General features: G+C 52.4%; 4 protein-coding genes across 4 annotated transcripts; 2 read left to right on the top strand and 2 right to left on the bottom strand.

Moving 5' to 3' along the window:
• Window positions 1-268: 268 nt before the first annotated feature.
• On the bottom strand, window positions 269-5844 carry BDR25DRAFT_304475 (uncharacterized protein). The gene has a single exon (XM_033690217.1). It carries the CDS (start codon window positions 5437-5439, stop codon window positions 331-333), a length of 5109 nt encoding a protein of 1702 aa, XP_033546201.1. The 5' UTR covers window positions 5440-5844; the 3' UTR covers window positions 269-330.
• A 794-nt stretch (window positions 5845-6638) lies between these two features.
• On the top strand, window positions 6639-10941 carry BDR25DRAFT_315373 (uncharacterized protein; the record flags this gene model as incomplete). The annotated part of the gene is made up of 4 exons (XM_033691520.1): window positions 6639-6808; window positions 7015-7740; window positions 7789-9309; window positions 9357-10941. The coding sequence occupies 4 exons, from the start codon at window positions 6639-6641 to the stop codon at window positions 10939-10941; spliced, it is 4002 nt and encodes a 1333-aa protein (XP_033546202.1).
• An 854-nt stretch (window positions 10942-11795) lies between these two features.
• Window positions 11796-14632, bottom strand: BDR25DRAFT_371924 (uncharacterized protein; the record flags this gene model as incomplete). Its single annotated transcript, XM_033697206.1, has 3 exons — window positions 11796-12422; window positions 12516-14307; window positions 14364-14632. The coding sequence occupies 3 exons, from the start codon at window positions 14630-14632 to the stop codon at window positions 12072-12074; spliced, it is 2412 nt and encodes an 803-aa protein (XP_033546203.1). The 3' UTR covers window positions 11796-12071.
• A 244-nt stretch (window positions 14633-14876) lies between these two features.
• On the top strand, window positions 14877-16657 carry BDR25DRAFT_326214 (uncharacterized protein; the record flags this gene model as incomplete). Its single annotated transcript, XM_033692260.1, has 5 exons — window positions 14877-15031; window positions 15095-15231; window positions 15286-15432; window positions 15490-16020; window positions 16071-16657. The coding sequence occupies 5 exons, from the start codon at window positions 14877-14879 to the stop codon at window positions 16655-16657; spliced, it is 1557 nt and encodes a 518-aa protein (XP_033546204.1).
• Window positions 16658-18078: the final 1421 nt, after the last annotated feature.

Consider the following 18078-nt stretch of genomic DNA (forward strand, 5'->3'; position numbering starts at 1 on the left):
CAATCATCAAACAATCAAGTTGCCATCCTATCGAAAAGGGGAGTGCCAATTTCTGTTTCCGTATGTATGTGTAACACTTTCTGTACCTATCTCTCCCATGAGACAGACGTCTACAAATCCGCTCCGAGCAATCGCTCACATAATAATAACACACATAGCAATCAAACTGCCACCGATGCAACCATCCTCCACCCCCCTCCACCCCCCTCCCCCCTCCCCCCTTTCCCCTTCTCTCACCCAAGAGTAAAGTTGATGTTCCATAATGCCCCGCCCACCAACGCACCCCACCCCATCCAAAAACGCCGAACATTCATGCATACCTTAAACAATCTACACTTTAATCATCGTACTTCTCGAACCAATCGGAGCCCTCCTTTCTCCAAAATTATGCAACCGTTCCCCCACCAAATAAACCTCATCTCTAACCACCATCCTCCATCGATTCAACATCCCTACCCCCTCCCTCGCCGTCCAAACTGCCCCAACCGCCAGTCCCAACAATGGATAACTAAACCGCCACACTTGGCTCCTAGTAGCATCCGTCGCGCCCGCCCAAAGTGTGCGATTCAAGGTCCAAGCAATGGATGACGGGACGACGAGCGCGATAGCAAAGACGGCAAGGACGGGGACGAGGAAGCAACGAGTTGCGAGACGTGCGTTGGGATTTGTGTAGCCGTCGGCAACGACGGCGCTGAAGGCGCGGGCGGGGCGGGATGCGCGGTCTGAGAAGACGACGCGGGCGGCGAGACGGGCGTACAGGAAGCCGAGGGTCCAGTCTTGGATGAGATGGACGACGTGGGGTTCGTGGGGGCCTAGATAGGCGTGTAAGGGCATTAGGAGGTAGAGTTCGAGGAGGAGGGCGAAGAGGAAGGGGATCAGGACTACGAGCGAGGTCCACACGTATCCGAAGCGGATGACGCGAAGCACAAATTTTGTGGCAGTGATGACGAGGGCCCAGAGAGTAGATAGGGGTGAGGGTACAGGCCGGTGGAGAGTCGAAACGAGCTTGTACAGGTGGTAGATTCCGTATGCGACGCTACCGAGAGTGTAGATCCCCAGGGAAAATGCGTGGATGTCGTTCATTTCGACCGTCGGTGGAAGGAATAGAGAGAACAGATATCGACCGAAGAGAAGTGGAATGACGGTTATACCGACGCCAGTTATCGCCGCAAAGATCCACATGGTGAAGACAAAGAGAGCAATGCGGATACGGAACCACGGTGGAATATAGACCATCGTCACCATATCGGAATTATGTACTCCGCCCTCCTCAGATTTGCCATCTTTGCGATGATTGAAACGGTCGACCTCGACAAAGACAGGCTCTCCTTTGGGGATGCGGACCTGGTCAGAGGCTGGAGCCCGAACGTATTTACCATCAAACATAAAGTATACTCGAAGACCGCGGTCCTCGGCTAGAATTCGACGATCCTCTCCTATCACAGGTTTTTCTGGATTTCCCTTCTCGCCAGCGAACCAACCTGACCAGGTACGCCTGACGTGGTGGCCTTCTTCCTCCTTAGCTTTGTCGCCGAAAAGGAAATGTGACAGCCGGAGGAGACGAGCGCAGCTCTTGAACCACCATTCATATATCGTATGCAGCCAATCACTCGGCTTGTAAGCTTTGATGATGATGGGAGTGAGGAAATTATAGAAGAGGAGGTCGAGAGGGAACTCTAGTGAAGGGGCGTGAGATGCCCAGTGGATCGGAAGGACGCCGCTTGTCGCACGATTCAGACCCCATACCACACCACCTAAGCAGATAACGACCAACGCGCCATACACAAGAGCACTGAATGCGATCTTCCGTAGCTGCGTGGTAACGCTTCGCTCGAGGACATCGCGGACTGGGTGGAACGTTGGGTCATCGGGATCGCGGATGAAGTAGAGGACGCCTCGTCGCATGATCTTGCGGCACATGGAGACAAATAGGGCAAAGTGGAACATGTAACAAGTACCAATGAACCAGTGTACGAACCCGGATGTCCAAGGACTCTCCCTAGTAAACTGCCACCTCGTGTACAGGGTTGCGTTTTGGAAGAGAGGGAGGAGGGCTAAGTCGAGAAGCAGGCCACAGTAGAGCGGGAACGCGAGCATTTCAATGCTGATGATGAGAATGACCTTCAGCACGCCTCCAGCCTGTTGGAGGATGTCTGTAATGATGCCTTCGAGCTTCCGACCTTGGGGGGAGGTGCTGATGGGAGCCGCGCGTTTGAGGTACACGGCACCAGCTACAGCAAAGAAAGCGTATCCAGCAAAAATAGCTATTAGTCGGTCAGTCGGGCTCCATTGCTCCATTGCCGTGTACGCAGACGTAACATTGTGGCCAAGGTTTAAGTCGAGAGTGATCTTATACGACTTCGAATTCCACATCCAGGAGACCAGCTGAGCAGCCTTGCTGTACGTGGAGATGAAGAAAACTTGCAGGGATATGGGCGCCTGCTGAACTACTCGTAAGATGGTGTGGGAGGCAGATTCTGTTGTGATATTTCCGTACAATGCCCCGACCATAATACTGGTCTGGTTGAAAGCATAAGAAGTTGTGTTTTGTATTGTCCGCAATGCTGCATGGGAGTTGGTTGATAGTCGGAAGTAGTCTGGGTGAGGGAGGAGGGCTGACTCGGCGACCAGATCACCAATTCGATCCTTCGCACTCTCTGCAACTGACCGTGCAGGGGCTGTAACAAGGTTGATCGGTCTGTCCACGAATTCGGATAATGTTCCCCATGTACAGATTCTCACAGATAAACGAATACCCTGAGCGAGCAGCCATACTGCAGCAGCACCGATGCAAAGGGCGGCGTCAACAACGAAATCAGCGAGAGCAGCAACTAATTGGAGAGGTAGCTTTATAAAAAGCGATATCGGACTGCCGACAAAGAGTAGTACCACCTTGCCCCATAGATATGGGAACCAGACAGCGCAAGCTAGAGTTGCAGAGATTAAGACAGCACTGAACATGGCGTTCTGAAAAAGACCAGTGAGGGGCCCTTGCATGCCTATCAGTTCCATTATTCCTTCGAGATCTTCGGCGTCATCAATGGCATCTTGGTCGTTGACGTCAATGCCGGCTGCTACAGCCGCCGCTGCTACTTCAGGGTCCTGTACTAGCGCATTCGCAGGCTCTCGGTCGTTAAGGCCGCCGAAGGGAACAAACGGGGCCTCGTCTGCTAGGTCCTGGACAATGCGCTCGTCATTACCGTCGTCTTCAACAGCCTGGATCCCGGGAGCGACGTCCCCCCATAACCACTCCATTATGCGATCTAGCAAGCCTGGTTGGGGCCGTGCAGCCGGGCGTGCAGGTTCTGGCTCCTCTTCGGTCGGTAATTGCTGCTCTTCAATGTCGGACTCTTGGCGATAGGAATCAGAACCACACACGGATTGATTGGAGATGGCAGTATCTTCTTCTAGGCTTCGTACAGGGTGAGATCCGTCTTCACCCATAGAGGCGGTTTCCGGTGATTTTCTCTCTCTTTCTGATGGCGGGGGAGTGATAAGTCCCACATGTGGCTCGTTTGTACTATCTTCGTGTACTTTAGCCTTTCCTTTCCCTTTTGATGAGTCTGCATCATGAAATACGTCAACGTTGTCGAAGACAACGACATCAGGGACTTGTTGCCAACTTTCACTGCTGTGGTCGCTATTCTGTTCTTGATCGGACGTCGTGCCATCGACCCCCTTGTGTGTGGGGCTATCTGCTGCTTCTTCATCCTCCCACGACTCAGGCACATCTTCATTCTGAGAATGTTGGGGATCCCCAGATACATTCTCAAAGGACCATATATTGGCCTCTTCTAAATTGCGCCTGATCTCAGTTGCAATGAAAGACTGATCTCTCGCTGGCATGTTGGGTCTCTGTAGAGGGCCGAAAGACTCGAAATTCTCCGACGAGTAACTTCTCTCCGGATTTGGTGGGAGGCTGCTAGATCGTGTGGGGAGGCTACTAGATCTCTCGGGAAAATGAGGTCTCCTCGATCCGGACGGTTGGGGGTTTAATTCACTGCCGACCTGTGTTTCCGTATTTGAGTCACAGTGCGTGGTCTTAGAAGAGTTCGTAGGGTCATCAATTATGCGCCCGTCAGTAATGCGCTCGTTAGTTATGCGCTGGGAAAGCTTGACTAGCTGTTCTTTCAGCCTTACTGACTCCTCCAAAGGCATCCGCTCAATGACCCTTGCGACATCTTCAGCCGAGCCCTCTTGCATGGCTTGTCGAAGGTCTTCTGGGATCTCATCGCTGTCTTGCCACAACTTGAAAATAGCTTGGCGCTTCCTGTTAGAAGAAGACGAGCGGCGAGTTTGGGGAAGGGGCCGAGTCGGCTCCTCTTCCCCATTATTCTCTGGCACTTCTTCGGCAGGTGGATTGTCGTAAACTCGTTCTCCTTCCTGCTCCTCCCCCTCCTCTTCTTCTTCTTCATCATCAATTTGGTCTTCCTCCAGGTCCGGTTCTGCAGCTTCCCTAGCCCTGTCTGCGGCAGCATCGTCGTCGCCAAGTGCTACCATATTGATGACGGGTTGTTGCTGGACCACCCATTCTCGGATGAGGAATATTAGAATGAAGGCAACCACGACCAGAAGGGTGATGATTTGGCCCTCGAGCACGTCGATTAGAAACCCGTTCGCAGCCTGTGAGGGAAACCAATTGAAGAAAGAAATGTCGGAGAGCAGAGAAGGATTCCGCGGTGCGAGGGCATCGGCGGTAGTGTTAAGGTCAGTACTGTTCGTAGCAGAAGGAACTTTGAAATCAGGAATGGAATAGGCAGCGCCAAAGAAGAAGTGTTTTATTAACGTCCAGACGGTGGGTTCGCCAGAGCTCATGTTCAGGGTGGGAGAGAAGGGCATGAGCAGACTGGGGAGTGGAAGAGACACGGACATATTGGCGGCTTTGGCAGATTCGATAGCAGAGCGCTCCGTCTCCAGATCCCAAGGTTGTGACGGCGAAGCCTGGGGATCCTTCTCGGCCGTGGCAGGGTAGAGGTCCCGAGTCCAGCCTCCGTCGCCGACCCAGAATAGACTCCGCCAAACTACACGCATGCAATATGGAAGCAAAACCAGCCAGACAGAGGCCACCAGCACGGCACGAAACCACGTTATGAGCATCCTCAGGACGTGTATGGCGGCGCGGCGGAGGAAGACGGAGGTCGGGATTCGATTCGGCATGGTGGGGTGGTACAGCTTGGTGAATCGGAAAGGCGTCTTGCACAGTTCACAGTACTTTTTCTGCGAGTGCGACAGCCACTCCATCAAGCACTCCTGGTGGACGAACTTGATGCTCCCGCTGCATTTACAGGGATAGAAGAGTGGTTCATCTGTGGTACCCTCGCCCCTGCATATGCGACATGTATCGCCATCGTCGCCGGAGCCTTTGGACGTGTTTGTGGCGTATTCGGGATCGTTCATGACATCTGGCTCACTTGCGGAGGATGGACCCGGGGTGGACATGGCTGTGGTTCTCGGGGGATTGGTGGGACAAGAGGGTTGAGGAGGAGGGGGAGGAGGAGAGGATGTAGGAGGAGAGATTATATAATTGAGTGATCGCGGGGGAAGCCGCCGCGACGTGATTCAAGGACTCATCGGAGACGCGAAAGGGAGCGTGGAGGTGAGGAAGGCATCGGAAGCCCAGTCGTGGGAGCAAGTCGTGGGAGCACAAAGTTGGGGACTGGTATTTACGGGCAGGGTCCAATAGTTCGAACTGAAGGAGAGAAGCGACGGGGCGGAGGGTGACTTTGAGGTATGAGGGGTCTGTAGGGCGGACGAACGAAGAGCCGGAGCAGTGAAGAGTAGGAAAGAGCGGTGGATGTGGTTGAGTGAAGCCCAGTTAGAGCCGAACTCGGGTCGGGAGGTGACGATGGGGGGGGGGGGAGTGGAAATGGGCCGTGCAGGGCTGGGAGTGGCGCGCCACAAGGAAGGCCGTTTTGGCAAACGCTTTGATGTCCCAAGCACTGCATGGGATCGCAGCCACTGAACATGACGAAAGTCAGAAATATCTGGGCCACAGGGTATTAACCTTCTCTTCGTTGAGCGTTGATGGGAGAAAGAATTGCCTTCTCGACAAATTACCCACACCAAGTAGTATGCAAGAATGTTTTTGGGCCATGGGCATCTCTGCATGCAGACCTGAAGCACTACTTCGCAGCACGGAGAGGTTCGCGCTGTCTCATCTGCCTCAGGTGCTGCAAGGCTCCTCTGGCCTTTCATCCATAAGTGCCCAGTGAATGCCCACCCCCTCTCCCCCCCCATCGCGGTTCCTCGACCTGCATCGTCTCGCTATTTGTACCCTCACGAACCAATCGCGTCAACCAGCCACGCTAGGGCAGAGCTGCAGGCCGCCATTACATCATCCCTGTGAAGCTCGGTTGGGGTGTGTGCCCTGGCAATCTGGTTTCCATCAACACCATCATCAGTACGCTCTCTTGCGCCTTTTCTGCACCAGACGACGAGCGGATCCACTCTCGTAAGTCCTCCCAGAATCCACCAGCGATTCCTTCCGGTGCTGATTCATCGACTGATGCCATGCAGACGCCCGTCACCCCCCGTCTTCACCGCCGAACTAGACTGATCAACACGCGAACAAACAACTCATCATCTCTTTTTTTTGCCATATAGACTGCCTGCGAAGACCCGCTCGGGGTGCTGCAGCAATGGCTGCCCAAAGCAATGGGAGGGCGAAGAAGCCCAAGAAATCTGCTGCGAACGGCCATCCGAACGGCCACGCAAGCAAGTCGAGCATCTCTGCACCACTTGCACGATCGCCGACGCAGGCGCGGCAGAGGAAGGGCGTCATGAAAGGCTTCACAAACGTCTTTGGAAGGTACGCTTGTCTCCCACCCAGGAAATGCTGGGGTCCCCCCTCGTTCGGTTTGGCATGTGATAGAGATGAAAAGTCTCTAGCTATGCTAACTGCAGAGGGAGCGTGGAGGCTTATATGGAAGCTTAATCATCAAACCCACCAAAATCACCAAGATCACTAAAATTACAACAATCACAACAAATATCCCATGCTAACCTCGTCGCTAGACTATTGTCGTGGTATATCCTCATCACCGTCTTCTTCCGCTGCCCCTCCTCTCTCTCCTCCATTTCGGAGACTTCGCCGCAGATTTGCAAGCCCTATCTCCACGCCCGATCATACGCGGCGCCATACTTGGATCCATACTATCACACCTACATAGCCCCCCAAATCGAGAAGGTCCAACCGTACGTCGACCGTCTCGACGCTCAGGTGTACACTCCCGTAGCGACCTTTGCCAAGGATAAGTACGCGGTCTATGGCGCCCATCGAGTAGACCAAGCCCAAAAGTATCTGGAAGCGGAGTGGGATAGCACCCTTCGCCCTCAGTTGCAGAATGCTCAGAAGCAAGTAACGGCTCAATACGATGCACACTTGGCGCCACACGTCAAGCAGGCCTCCGACTACGTCGCACCCTACTATGAGCAGACAAAAGAGAGCATGTTGGAGATATATCATCTCTCCGTACTCCCGGCATACGAAGCCGCCTTGCCTTATGCACAGCAAAGTTACCGCCATGGCCACCACATTGTCTCCCACATAATCTTTCCCTACGTCCGCTCTGCCAGAGAAATTAGCTGGACCTTTCTTACTCGAACTCTGTGGCCTCAACTCCGAGTGCTCTATGGAGACAATGTTGAGCCTCAGCTAGTTCGGATCCGAGAAAGGCTTGGAAGGTACCGAGACGGGCAGAAGATTGAGTCCATTTTCGACAGCGCCGTCGAGTCGGATCCGTAAGCGCAGAAGTCCAGATAGCACATTCGCCCACTAACATGGAATAGAACCAATGCGTCAGGAACCACAAAGATGATGCCCACGGTAGCGATACCGTCTGACATTGATGCCGACTCGGCTCGCGAGATGATGGATCTTCTTTGGTCCTCCGATACCTCAACCGCCGAGGTCACGACAGCGACGGGGACGGCGCCGGCAGGGTCCACTGAACCCCAACTTACAGGTGAAGAGCTGCGAGAGAAGCTTAACAACGATCTGAGGCAATGGCAGTCCAAGTTTGCGGAGGCAGCTGATAAAGGTGCAGAGGATCTGGAGCAGCGAGTTGCCGAACTTACCAAGCGCCAAGTCGAAAATGGTGTCAAGGGACACGGAGCGGCTCTGGTCGTCCAGCTTGAGGAGACGTCGAAATCAACCATCGAGAAGTTTAGGAAGTTCATTAAGCAGGCTGTGGAGAATCTTCCTGAAGATGCTACCGAGGAACAGCTGGAGTCCGTCTATGAAAAGTGTATCGGGAAGACCCGTGAGCTCGGACTTCAGGTCAAAGAAAAGGCCCAGGCGGTTCGAACCTGGAAGGCTTCCTATGATGAAGAGACAGATAACCTTGTGAAGGCCGCGGTCGAGAACACTCTCGCTGTCCTTGATCGTATTCACGGCTTAGGCCTTCAGGAGGTAGGAATGCGGTGGGCTTGGACCGACGGTGTGACTTATAATGATTGGCAGAATTACCATAAGCTAAGAAATACGCTTACAGAGTGGGAAGAAGAAGTCGAAGCCGTCGGCTCACGACACGAAGGTCTTAGGGTTGCGCACGAAGAGTCTAAGAAGCTTGAAGACGATGCCATGGCCATCTCGGCGAAGATGGTCAGCGAATTGGTTCGACTGAAGGAGGTCGCGAAATGGAAGATCTGGGCCAACGATGCGACAGACGACTTCACGAACAAGAAAGTCCCTGCCAGGGCTTTCAAGGTCGCCAAAGATGTTGTCGATAGTGTGGAGTCAGCTGCCTCTAAGGTATCTGAGTCCATTGTAGGCTCAGAGCAGCCAGCCACCGAAAGCCGAGCTTCCGTTGTCAAAGACAAAGTTGCCGATGCTTCCTCCAAGGTATCCGAAGCCATCCTTAGCTCCAAAACCACAGCAGAGAGCGTGGCGCCTGAAGTAGGGGAGAAGGTTGAGGATGTTACGAAAGAAGCTAAGGAAACTATTTCTTCCGTAATTGACGAGCCCAAGAGGGTGCTGGGAGGAGCGATGGCTCAGGTGATGGCCGAAGCTAAAGAAATCGTGTTAGATGACGTCATTGAGGATGATGAGGCGGGAACATATTCGGAGAAAGTTCAAAGCATGGTCGCTGAAGCCGGTGATCGTGCCGCCGACCTCAGCAGGGCTGTCAGTGAAGCACTTCTGGGCCCGTCGAAGACCCAAGGATCGGTGGAGTCGATCACTTCGCTGGCTAGTGAGCAGTATGAGCGGGCTATGGCTGCCGCGTCGAGCGTTCTGTACGGCACCGAGCAGCAGCCAATCGAAAGTATGACGAGCGTTGCTTCCGAGAAGTTTGCTCAGGCAGTAACTGCGTAAGTTCAACTATTTAAGTTCCAACCATATCTAATCTTTTGCATAGAGCATCGTACGCTATATATGGCACCCCCACTCCAACTGCCATAATCAAGACTGTCCAGATCCAGGCCAGTTCTCGATACAATGATGCCATTAGTTTGGCGAACGAGCAGTATTCCGACGCCAAATCACAGCTTTCAGAGCTCTTCTCAGGAAAACTAAAACCCGCCCATGAGACTATGCTGTCGATGATTGAAAAGGCCTATTCTGATTCCATTGCTGCTGCTAGCGAGAGATTGCAGGTCGCTTTGCAGTACACCGATTCAATCAAAAGCTATGCTGCCGGTCCCACTCAGGGATACTTCGAATCTGTCTCCTCGATTGCGTCGTCAAAGCTGTCTGAGGGCATTAGTGCCGCATCCGCCCAGCTTTCCCTCCAAACAACACCCGCGCTTGGAGGCGCACGTCGGCAATACTACGAAGCTCTCGGTCTCGCTCATGCGCAGTACTCAGAATTCCTTAACGCTGCTTCAACTGCTGCGTACGGACCCCAACAAGGGACTATTGAGTCTATTGCTTCTGTAGTCTCAGAGTCGGCGTCATCAATTGCGTCGGAGATCTCTGGATCTGCGCAATCCGTTGCTTCCCAAGTCAGTGAGGCGGCTGAATCTGCTGCTTCACGCGTCAGCTCTGGTGTCATCGGCACTGAGACTCCCTTGACTGGGTCCGTCGCCTCGGAAGCAAGTCAAAACTGGGAAGCTCTCATCGCGAAAGCCAGCACACAAATATACGGCGCACCTACACCATGGGCTGAATCGATTTACTCTCAAGCCGGTGCATATGGTGCTCAGGCTACCACCCAAGCCGGAGAACAGTACGCCGCCGTCCAAGCCCTCATCTCCGAGCTTGTTGTCGGAAAAGAGCCTGATTTCACAGAGAGCGTGATGCTCAGGTTCTCCTCTGCCTATTACATCGGATTCCCAGCCGCCGTATCTTCAATGAACTCCTACGCTAGTGAAAACTACGAAGCTGCAACATCTTACGCAGCAGATGCGTATTCTTCGGCTTCCTCCGTCGTTAGCCCCGCATTCACCCCTCCCCCCGTTGTCGAAAACATCCTGAGCCAGGTCAACGAGCAGATCAGCATGGCCGTCGAAAGCGCGTCTATCGCCCTGTATGGCACGCCAAAAGGCAGAATCGAAGAAGCCAGTGAATCCGCTGCGTCCGCGTACGCATCCTTGCAATCTAAAGCCAGTGAAGCTATTTTTGGAACCCAAGAGGCCCAGAATAGCTTCGCCGCTATTGCAGCGAGTGCGCAAGCGGCGATCAATGAGGCTGTCTTTGGCACGCCTACGCCGAGCGGATATGTGGTGTCAGTTACTAGTGGCGCTGAGAGCGTGTATAGCTCTATTTCATCTGTTGCGAGCGAAAAAGTGGCGGATGTGGCAAATGCTGTTAGTGAGGCTATCTATAGGCCTGAGCAAGGGGCTGTAGAGAGCGCGAGGAGTAGGGTAGCGGCTGCAGTTGAGGCAGCGAATTCCCGCATCAGTGAAATGTATGCAGGTGCAGCGAAGAGTGTGGAAGAAGGTGCGAACAGCATGTCGAGCGTGGTGACAGCGGCGACGCAAAGAGTCAAGGATGAGTTGTAGGTGAACGAGAGAAGATGGATGAAGGGTGGAGGAATTGCAAGACGACACAACACCTGCATCAATAATGGGCAGGAAGATGATAGGGTGGCTCCTGAGCTTGCACGCTCACCTCCCACTAGGCTGGATATCATATCAGAGCCTTCTCACGAATCCCTCACTAAAAACGAACATGAACCCAAATTTGCAGAACCTCCCGACCCCTTTTTTTCACACCCCTGGATTCAGTTCGCCAGTCGAATACCCTTCTCTTCTCTCCTTGAGCACGTGGAATAATTGTATCTGTCTGCTCTGTTCTGTTACTGTAGATGTACAACTAGCCAGCTCCCCCACTTCATCCCTAAGGTCTATTTCCTTTCTTCTGTGGCGAGCACTCTTGCTCTTGCACTTGGTCCTGGCGGTCTATTTTTGCTTGATTCCCCTATATCCATGATAGTTGGTCGTTCAGCTGGTTTCTGCTTCTGCTTCTGTCTGCTTTTAGGGCCGGTTAGGATGGGGAAGGGGAGCGTTGGTAGTATGAATAATGCAATGTACGTTACATAGTTTATGTTATGATGCTGAGCTACGGACTTGTTTGACATTCACAATACCCAAAGATCTAGTCCAGATGACTAACAGACAAGCTGGTCGCTATAACCTACTTGGCCCTGCTTTTTATATACAATCAGGTGTGATTATGGAAGTGTAATTGCGGATCGGAGATCAACGCACTGTAAGGCTGTCTGAGGCAATCAAACCCGTCCCCCCAGCTGCCTCCTCCCTTGCCGTCCAATCCTCGTCTATGTAGCCCCCTGTACGCCGTTTTCAGGTGGAGGACTCCCGGCAGCTCAGAATTAGCTTGGACAGGGACACTCCATGGTTCTGACGAAAATTCTGCAAGGGGTTACTACCTAGGTTCCCGACCCCCTGTTTGTCTTCCGAGACATGAAAAAACATTCCCCGTCATACGGACGGGTCAAATGACGTCAGAAAATCGTTCTAAATGCTAATAGCACTTGAAATGGATTTTCGGACCTCGTCGCTTCCAAAATTCGATGCTAGATGCGAGTCACTGCTGGACCATGGTTGGTGGGCGAGCCCAGCGTGGGTAACTATGCTCGTCTACGTCTGCGACCAGGTGATATAATCCGTGCTCATCTCCTCGCATAGTATGGATCGTCGCTCCTAATGATGTAAATCTGGCCTACGAGAACGACACAACCTACCGTCATCGCAATCGCAATAATCGGCAGATTCACCCTCGCAAAATCCAGTCTATGCACGCGGATGTGTTTTCTGGCAAGGATATCCCGCCATAGAAGCCCGGCTAGCGATGCGGAAAAGGCAGCGCTGAAAGCACCGTAGTTGACGCCTAGTGCCATGCTGTAAACGGTGGCCCAGAAGGTGCGGTCCGTAATGGTGGTGCCGTTTTTGGTATGAATTTGTTGCCAGGCTTGAATTACGCGGCAGAGGAGGATGGTTGTACCAATGTTTGTGCCAGCGAACTGGGAGTGGACATTAGCTTGTTGTTTTATATGCGTGGGTTAAAGAGAAATGGGGTGGGGGTTTTGAAATTGGAGATGGAGACGAAGACTCACGTTACAGAGTATCACAGACAGGAAGCCCATGCCTCCAATAGCACCAACAGTCCCTGTCTTATTTACCCAATGATCCCATCCATATGCAAACACAGGTACCCAGCCCTTAGTCACCAAAGCCTGCACGAGCACAAACATAGAGAACGCAAAAGGTACAAGTGCGTATGGCAAATGGGCAGCCACGGTCGTCGAGGTTGGAAATGTCTCCTGCAACCACCGCCACAATTCCGTGATCAGCGAGACAAGTGTTTGTGGCTCCGGCGTCTGGGAAGGCGGCCGTTCCTGTAATACAGATCCCTGGTTACTGAAGTTCAGGTTCATCTCAGGTTTCTTCTCGTCTACCTCGCCGTTTGGTATCGTGATTAACAACCCTTGTGGAGGATTATTCGAGACTGTGGGCGTCAACTCCTGCCTCTCGTCGTCGGCGTTTGCCATTTTGCTCTTACTGCTGCCTGCGCGGCTCTCGGCATGCGGCTGCACTTCTGGCGAATATGTTTGCGCCAGAGCGGGTAGAACGGGTTCGTACATGAGAATAGCGTCCTGCCCGCCTTGCCCTCGAGCCGCTCTCTCAGCTCGCGCAGTTTCGAATTCCCGGCGACCCTTACGAGAGATATCGCGCGTCTCGTGTCGATGGACCCACCCGAAACACACGTCCCAGCAGAACATGACGAACGCGCCCGGCAACGTGACCCAGTAGACGGGACGCGGGTAGGTGCTCTGGGTTGCAGCGTTGAGAGATAACAAGGTGATGAGCGTGACGGCCATGACGACGCCGCCGAATGCCGCGCCTCCTTTGTCCAGGAATGGATTCATGATTTCTTCAAGGGAGAGGAGTTGGCCTGGTTCATCGTTCGCGGCATTGATCTCCTGTTCCTCATCTTTGCCCCGCGCGTGTGGGATATTGGGGTTCACGGGCTTTCGGTCTCGGACTTCCTGTGGAAGCTCGTGCATCTTAATGGAATATGGGATCAGGGATTCGTTTGCGAAGACGATATATAGCAGGAAAGGGAATAGAACAATGGCTGTGACAACGACAGGGACAATGATATTCGCGGTGTAGTTGATGAACTTGATGTTGAAAGCACCGGCCAGGACAAGGTTGGTAGGGTTGGACGAAACGAGGATGGCTGAGCCGATGTTTGCTACAGCGAATTGCGCATGGATCCATGCCCGCGGGTGGACAATGTTGCTCGAAACCCGGGTCATGTAGGCTAGGAATGCCGTACCTGAAAGGATGACGGGGTCGTTTCCGATGAAAGCAGTCAGGGCGAAGAAGAAGGCATATAGGTAGAAGAACAACCTGTGCCCAACGTCGCCGCCCCATTGAAGCACTTTGAAGGCCAGGTACCTGATGAGGCCGGAAGCGTCGATGGAGATGGCAATATATGCTAACGACATGAAGAAGGCCATGATATCGATCGGCGAGATGTGGTTCGAGCCAATTGTACCATCGTGTACTTCTTTTCGGCCAATAGCCAGGATGGCGAGCAAGAAGAGATCCCCAATCAAGGGGGCCGTAACAAAGTTCAGGGGGAATTTGAGCCGTACAAATGGCTTAAACTTGCCATTATCATCTTCAGATCCATGTCGACCCCCGGTGTTTCTTGGCGATATTATTCGCCAGGTGCTCAGGGCATTCAGGAAAGCATCTGCAACTGATCGGGGGATGTAGATGGGAATGTGGAAAGGGAAAAGCACAATGACATTGGTGATAACGAAAACGACGAGTGTGACAATTGATCGCCACTGTTTGATATGGTTGGTATCAAGATCTATTGCCGTTTCTTCAACCCTTTGGTTGTGTCAGGTCAGCCATTGCGCAGAAGGCAAACGCCATGCGAAGCTTACATTGTGAAGCTCCACCACCCGCAGTCGTCGGAGTCAAGCACGGCACCTTTCGAGGTATGTTCTGCAACTGCGAGAGCAGAACTGATTAAAAGGAATGACCAGGAAACTCGGACTCTGACGACGTTGATGGGCTTGCTGGGTCTAATGATGGGCGGCTCTTCCCCGTGGCTGAGTTTGCCGCCAAGATGAACCGGTGAGCAAGATCGAGGCTGAGCATTCGCTCGCCCTGCTATGTAATCCCACGTGACGCGGCAACCGGTCAACCTCATTCAGAGCACACCCCAACTTTGTACAGTGAGGCGTGCAATTGCGAGGCGGAGCTAATAAGCAAACCATCCTGCAGACCACACCTCACTCAACCGAAATGCCTCGCTCTCTTCTCGGTACTGAAGAGCGAAGAGCAATACGACTCTTGCCCATAAACCCCTTGCAAGACCTATCAACAAGCGTCGGCGACATCTTTCCCCACCTACTTTATTCTGTCCCAGAGCCATCCATCGCTGACGAGAGGTAATGCCAGCTCTCAATTCAGCCTCGCTCTTACAGACTCTCGTTGATCGAAGCACTTTCTCAGCATCAAATCAGTCTGCGAACGCCACTAGTGACCCTTTGGAAGTTGTCTGCGCCTGGCCGGTATCTGGTCAATATGGGCCAGGCACAAGATTTTTGTATGCAGATTTCGCAAATAGTTTGTACTAAACTCACTGACATATCATTTCTTTCCTCTACAGATATTATGTTCTTGTAGCAGCCTGTGTTTTTGCTCGAAAAGCAGTATGGCTCAGGAACGCGTGCTTGGCGGCTGCGTTGCTTTTTCCTGCTGTGGCTGCCATCCATGGTATCGTGCTCGCAACACTGCACGTTAATGGTCAGTACTTCATTTAGAGGCTGCATTCTTGCAACTAATAGTTCTATACCCTAGGTGCTGTAGACATGGATGTCTTCGGAGCATTTCAACTGTGCTCGATTGGCATCTTGGCCGCTCCACTGACGGTCCGGCTATCTCGGACCTACTTCTTCGATCCGGGCCGTAATACCATCTTCTTGTGGACCGGCCTTGTTCTTGCTGGTAAGTAGCCATCTTAATAATATTTTCCAACAAAAGTTCCTGATACAGCTGTTCAAGGTCTACTAAGCCTAACTGTCGAATTCTACCGTATTAATCCGTCCGATTGCCATGACGAACAAGGCAACCCGCTCTCTCGTAAGAACTTTTCCTACGACCAGACCACCTGTGGCCTCAATTGTTCTGTTGAGCACGGTCCGCGCTCTCCCATGCGAGATGGTTCGGCAAACAACATTTACGTGATCCCCGCGCCAGACAAGCTCACTTTCAACACCGCCATGCTTCTCGCAGCTGCATGCTGTATCCCCGCGATTCTCTCACTGGCTTTCATGTTTAATAAGATCCTCGAGATGAACTGGAGGAAACTCCATCGCGACGATGGTGAAGATGAGCGAATTGACGAGCCGATTGAGGGCACGAACGGTGCCACTATCGGGAAGATGAAGGGGGTCAACAGCACGATCAGGATGCTGCTGGGCGTCGTGGAGATACCTTTATTCAGTGGCGCAGTACTTGCTATTCTCGCAATAGGCGAGAACAATTTCTTTAGTAAACAGGTCAGGTTTCAGACTGAACCCATCGCTAGCATCGGTAAGAGTTTGCCCTTACTCGTAGTGTTTCCAATTCGCTGATAGTCGTAGGCCAATGGGCTCCCATTGCTGGCACAGTATTAGCGGTTGCTGGTTCGGCTATGTCCTTGCTGACAACAAATGTTGAGGTTGTGAATGAGGACGAATCCAAGACAAGATCTCCCATGGAGCAGGGCGCTCGAAGTCCCAGCTTAATATCTGAACTGGTACCCACAACTAGCAATCGACCTCTGACCGAGGTAGGGAACACCCGACGCAAAATTTCTCGAACGTTAACCGCCATCGGGAGCAAATTGAGCACCGCAGCGCACGACGACGTGGGCGAGTTTAAGCGCAACGAAGCGCGAAACTATCCAGAAACTCCTGGAGAGCAGTGGAAAAATCCCCAGCTAGCTCAGATTAGGCAGTCTTATAACCCTCCTCGAGATGCAGATGGAAATGTGACGCCTGAGCTTCGAGGAGTGAGATCCAGAGCGAGTAGCTTCCACAGTAACGCCCCGTCCAGTCTGGATATCGAACGCATTGAAACAGCAGCCTCCCCTAGACCAGCAGCACGGCGGGACACACTCGAAGTTCCAGCACCGACCCATCGCAGAAGTCGGTCGAGTCTCCGTGATGTTAACCATTTCATGGGATAGAATTCGGAAAACCTTCCCAATTGGGACCCATATACCTCTGATCCCCAGATTCCCCGGATTCCCCGGATTCGACTATTCTGCCCGTTTAGAGGGCGAGTCCTTGCTGTTTAGAGTTCACAGGGACACTTGCTCCGCGCTAGGCGCCGTTATTCTCCACATGAAAACACTTTTCGTGGAGTCGTCGCCTATGTTGGCGTCAAGTTACCATGAACAAACGATCGCAAGCATTTACACACCAGGATGGCCATCGCAATAGATCATATCGTTGATCTAGTGGATGGTTACAGAGCATACAAAATGGTATTTGTGTTCTCCCTTGTTGGCACACCCAAGGAATCCGCCTTCACTTAACATTGAATATCCCAATCATCCATCCCCAATGGGCACCTCCAAACTAGGAAGAAAATGGAATGTCACACACTGTCTCCAATAGTACTCCTTCCTGCTTGCTCTCAGTTTCTTCGCAGCGCTCTCTCTCTCTATATATATATTTTTGGCTACGACCAAGGCATGATGGGTGGTGTCAACAACGCCAAAAACTACATCGACCAGATGGGATTTGGGTACGTCGGTCCGGCTACCAACGACCCCGTCACTACAGACAGTTTACTCCAGAGGGGGATTGTGGGCGTTTATTACCTTGGAATGCTGTTTAGGCGTTTACTAAGAGGTTAGGTGGGGGTAAAGTAGGGAGAATCAAGACGATTGTGCTCGGGGCCATATGGGCAACTCTGGGAGCAAGTTTAAAGGCTAGTGCTCAGAATCATAAGTTGATGGTCTATAGTAAGTTCCTTCTCGGTTTATTGCTACTTATTGAAGGCGTTGTGCGAAAACATATTGTAGCTGGCGCCGTAAATAGAATTGGAATGGGCATATTGAACGCAATTGTTCCAGCGTGAGTGAGCATCTCCATGATACCCGGAAATAAAGCACATGTCGAACGGGAGTACACATCCTGTGACCAGTTCATCGCCATAGAATTCACACTCAGCACCTTCGGTGTTGTTAGAGTCTACTGGCTCGAATTTGGTCTCTCCTACATCGATGGTGGGCGCTCTGCGTTTCGATGGCGCTTCCCCATCGCCTTCCAAATCATCCCACTCCTTGCTATTCTTGGCGCAGTGTTGTTCTTCCCCGAGTCTCCTCGTTGGCTCGTCAAGGCAGGCCGCGATGAAGAGGCGCGTTATATCCTCAGACGTCTAAGAGGCGAGATAGGAGGCGATGAAGGAAAAGCCGAGGCCGAGTTTCTAGATATCAAGAGTATTGTTATGTTGGAGAGAAGCAAACGAGTAAGACGAACAGCTATTTCCATATGTTGTTTGGGATCGAGTCTGAGAAGTTACGTAGACTTCCCCTATCCGGCGCCAATAGGAACTTCGACCGGAGCCCCCGCCCCCAGCTAATTCCATAGCCGCTGCCTA

Source organism: Lindgomyces ingoldianus (assembly GCF_010093535.1).
Source record: "Lindgomyces ingoldianus strain ATCC 200398 unplaced genomic scaffold BDR25scaffold_21, whole genome shotgun sequence".
In the NCBI taxonomy this organism is placed as follows: Eukaryota; Fungi; Ascomycota; class Dothideomycetes; order Pleosporales; family Lindgomycetaceae; genus Lindgomyces; species Lindgomyces ingoldianus.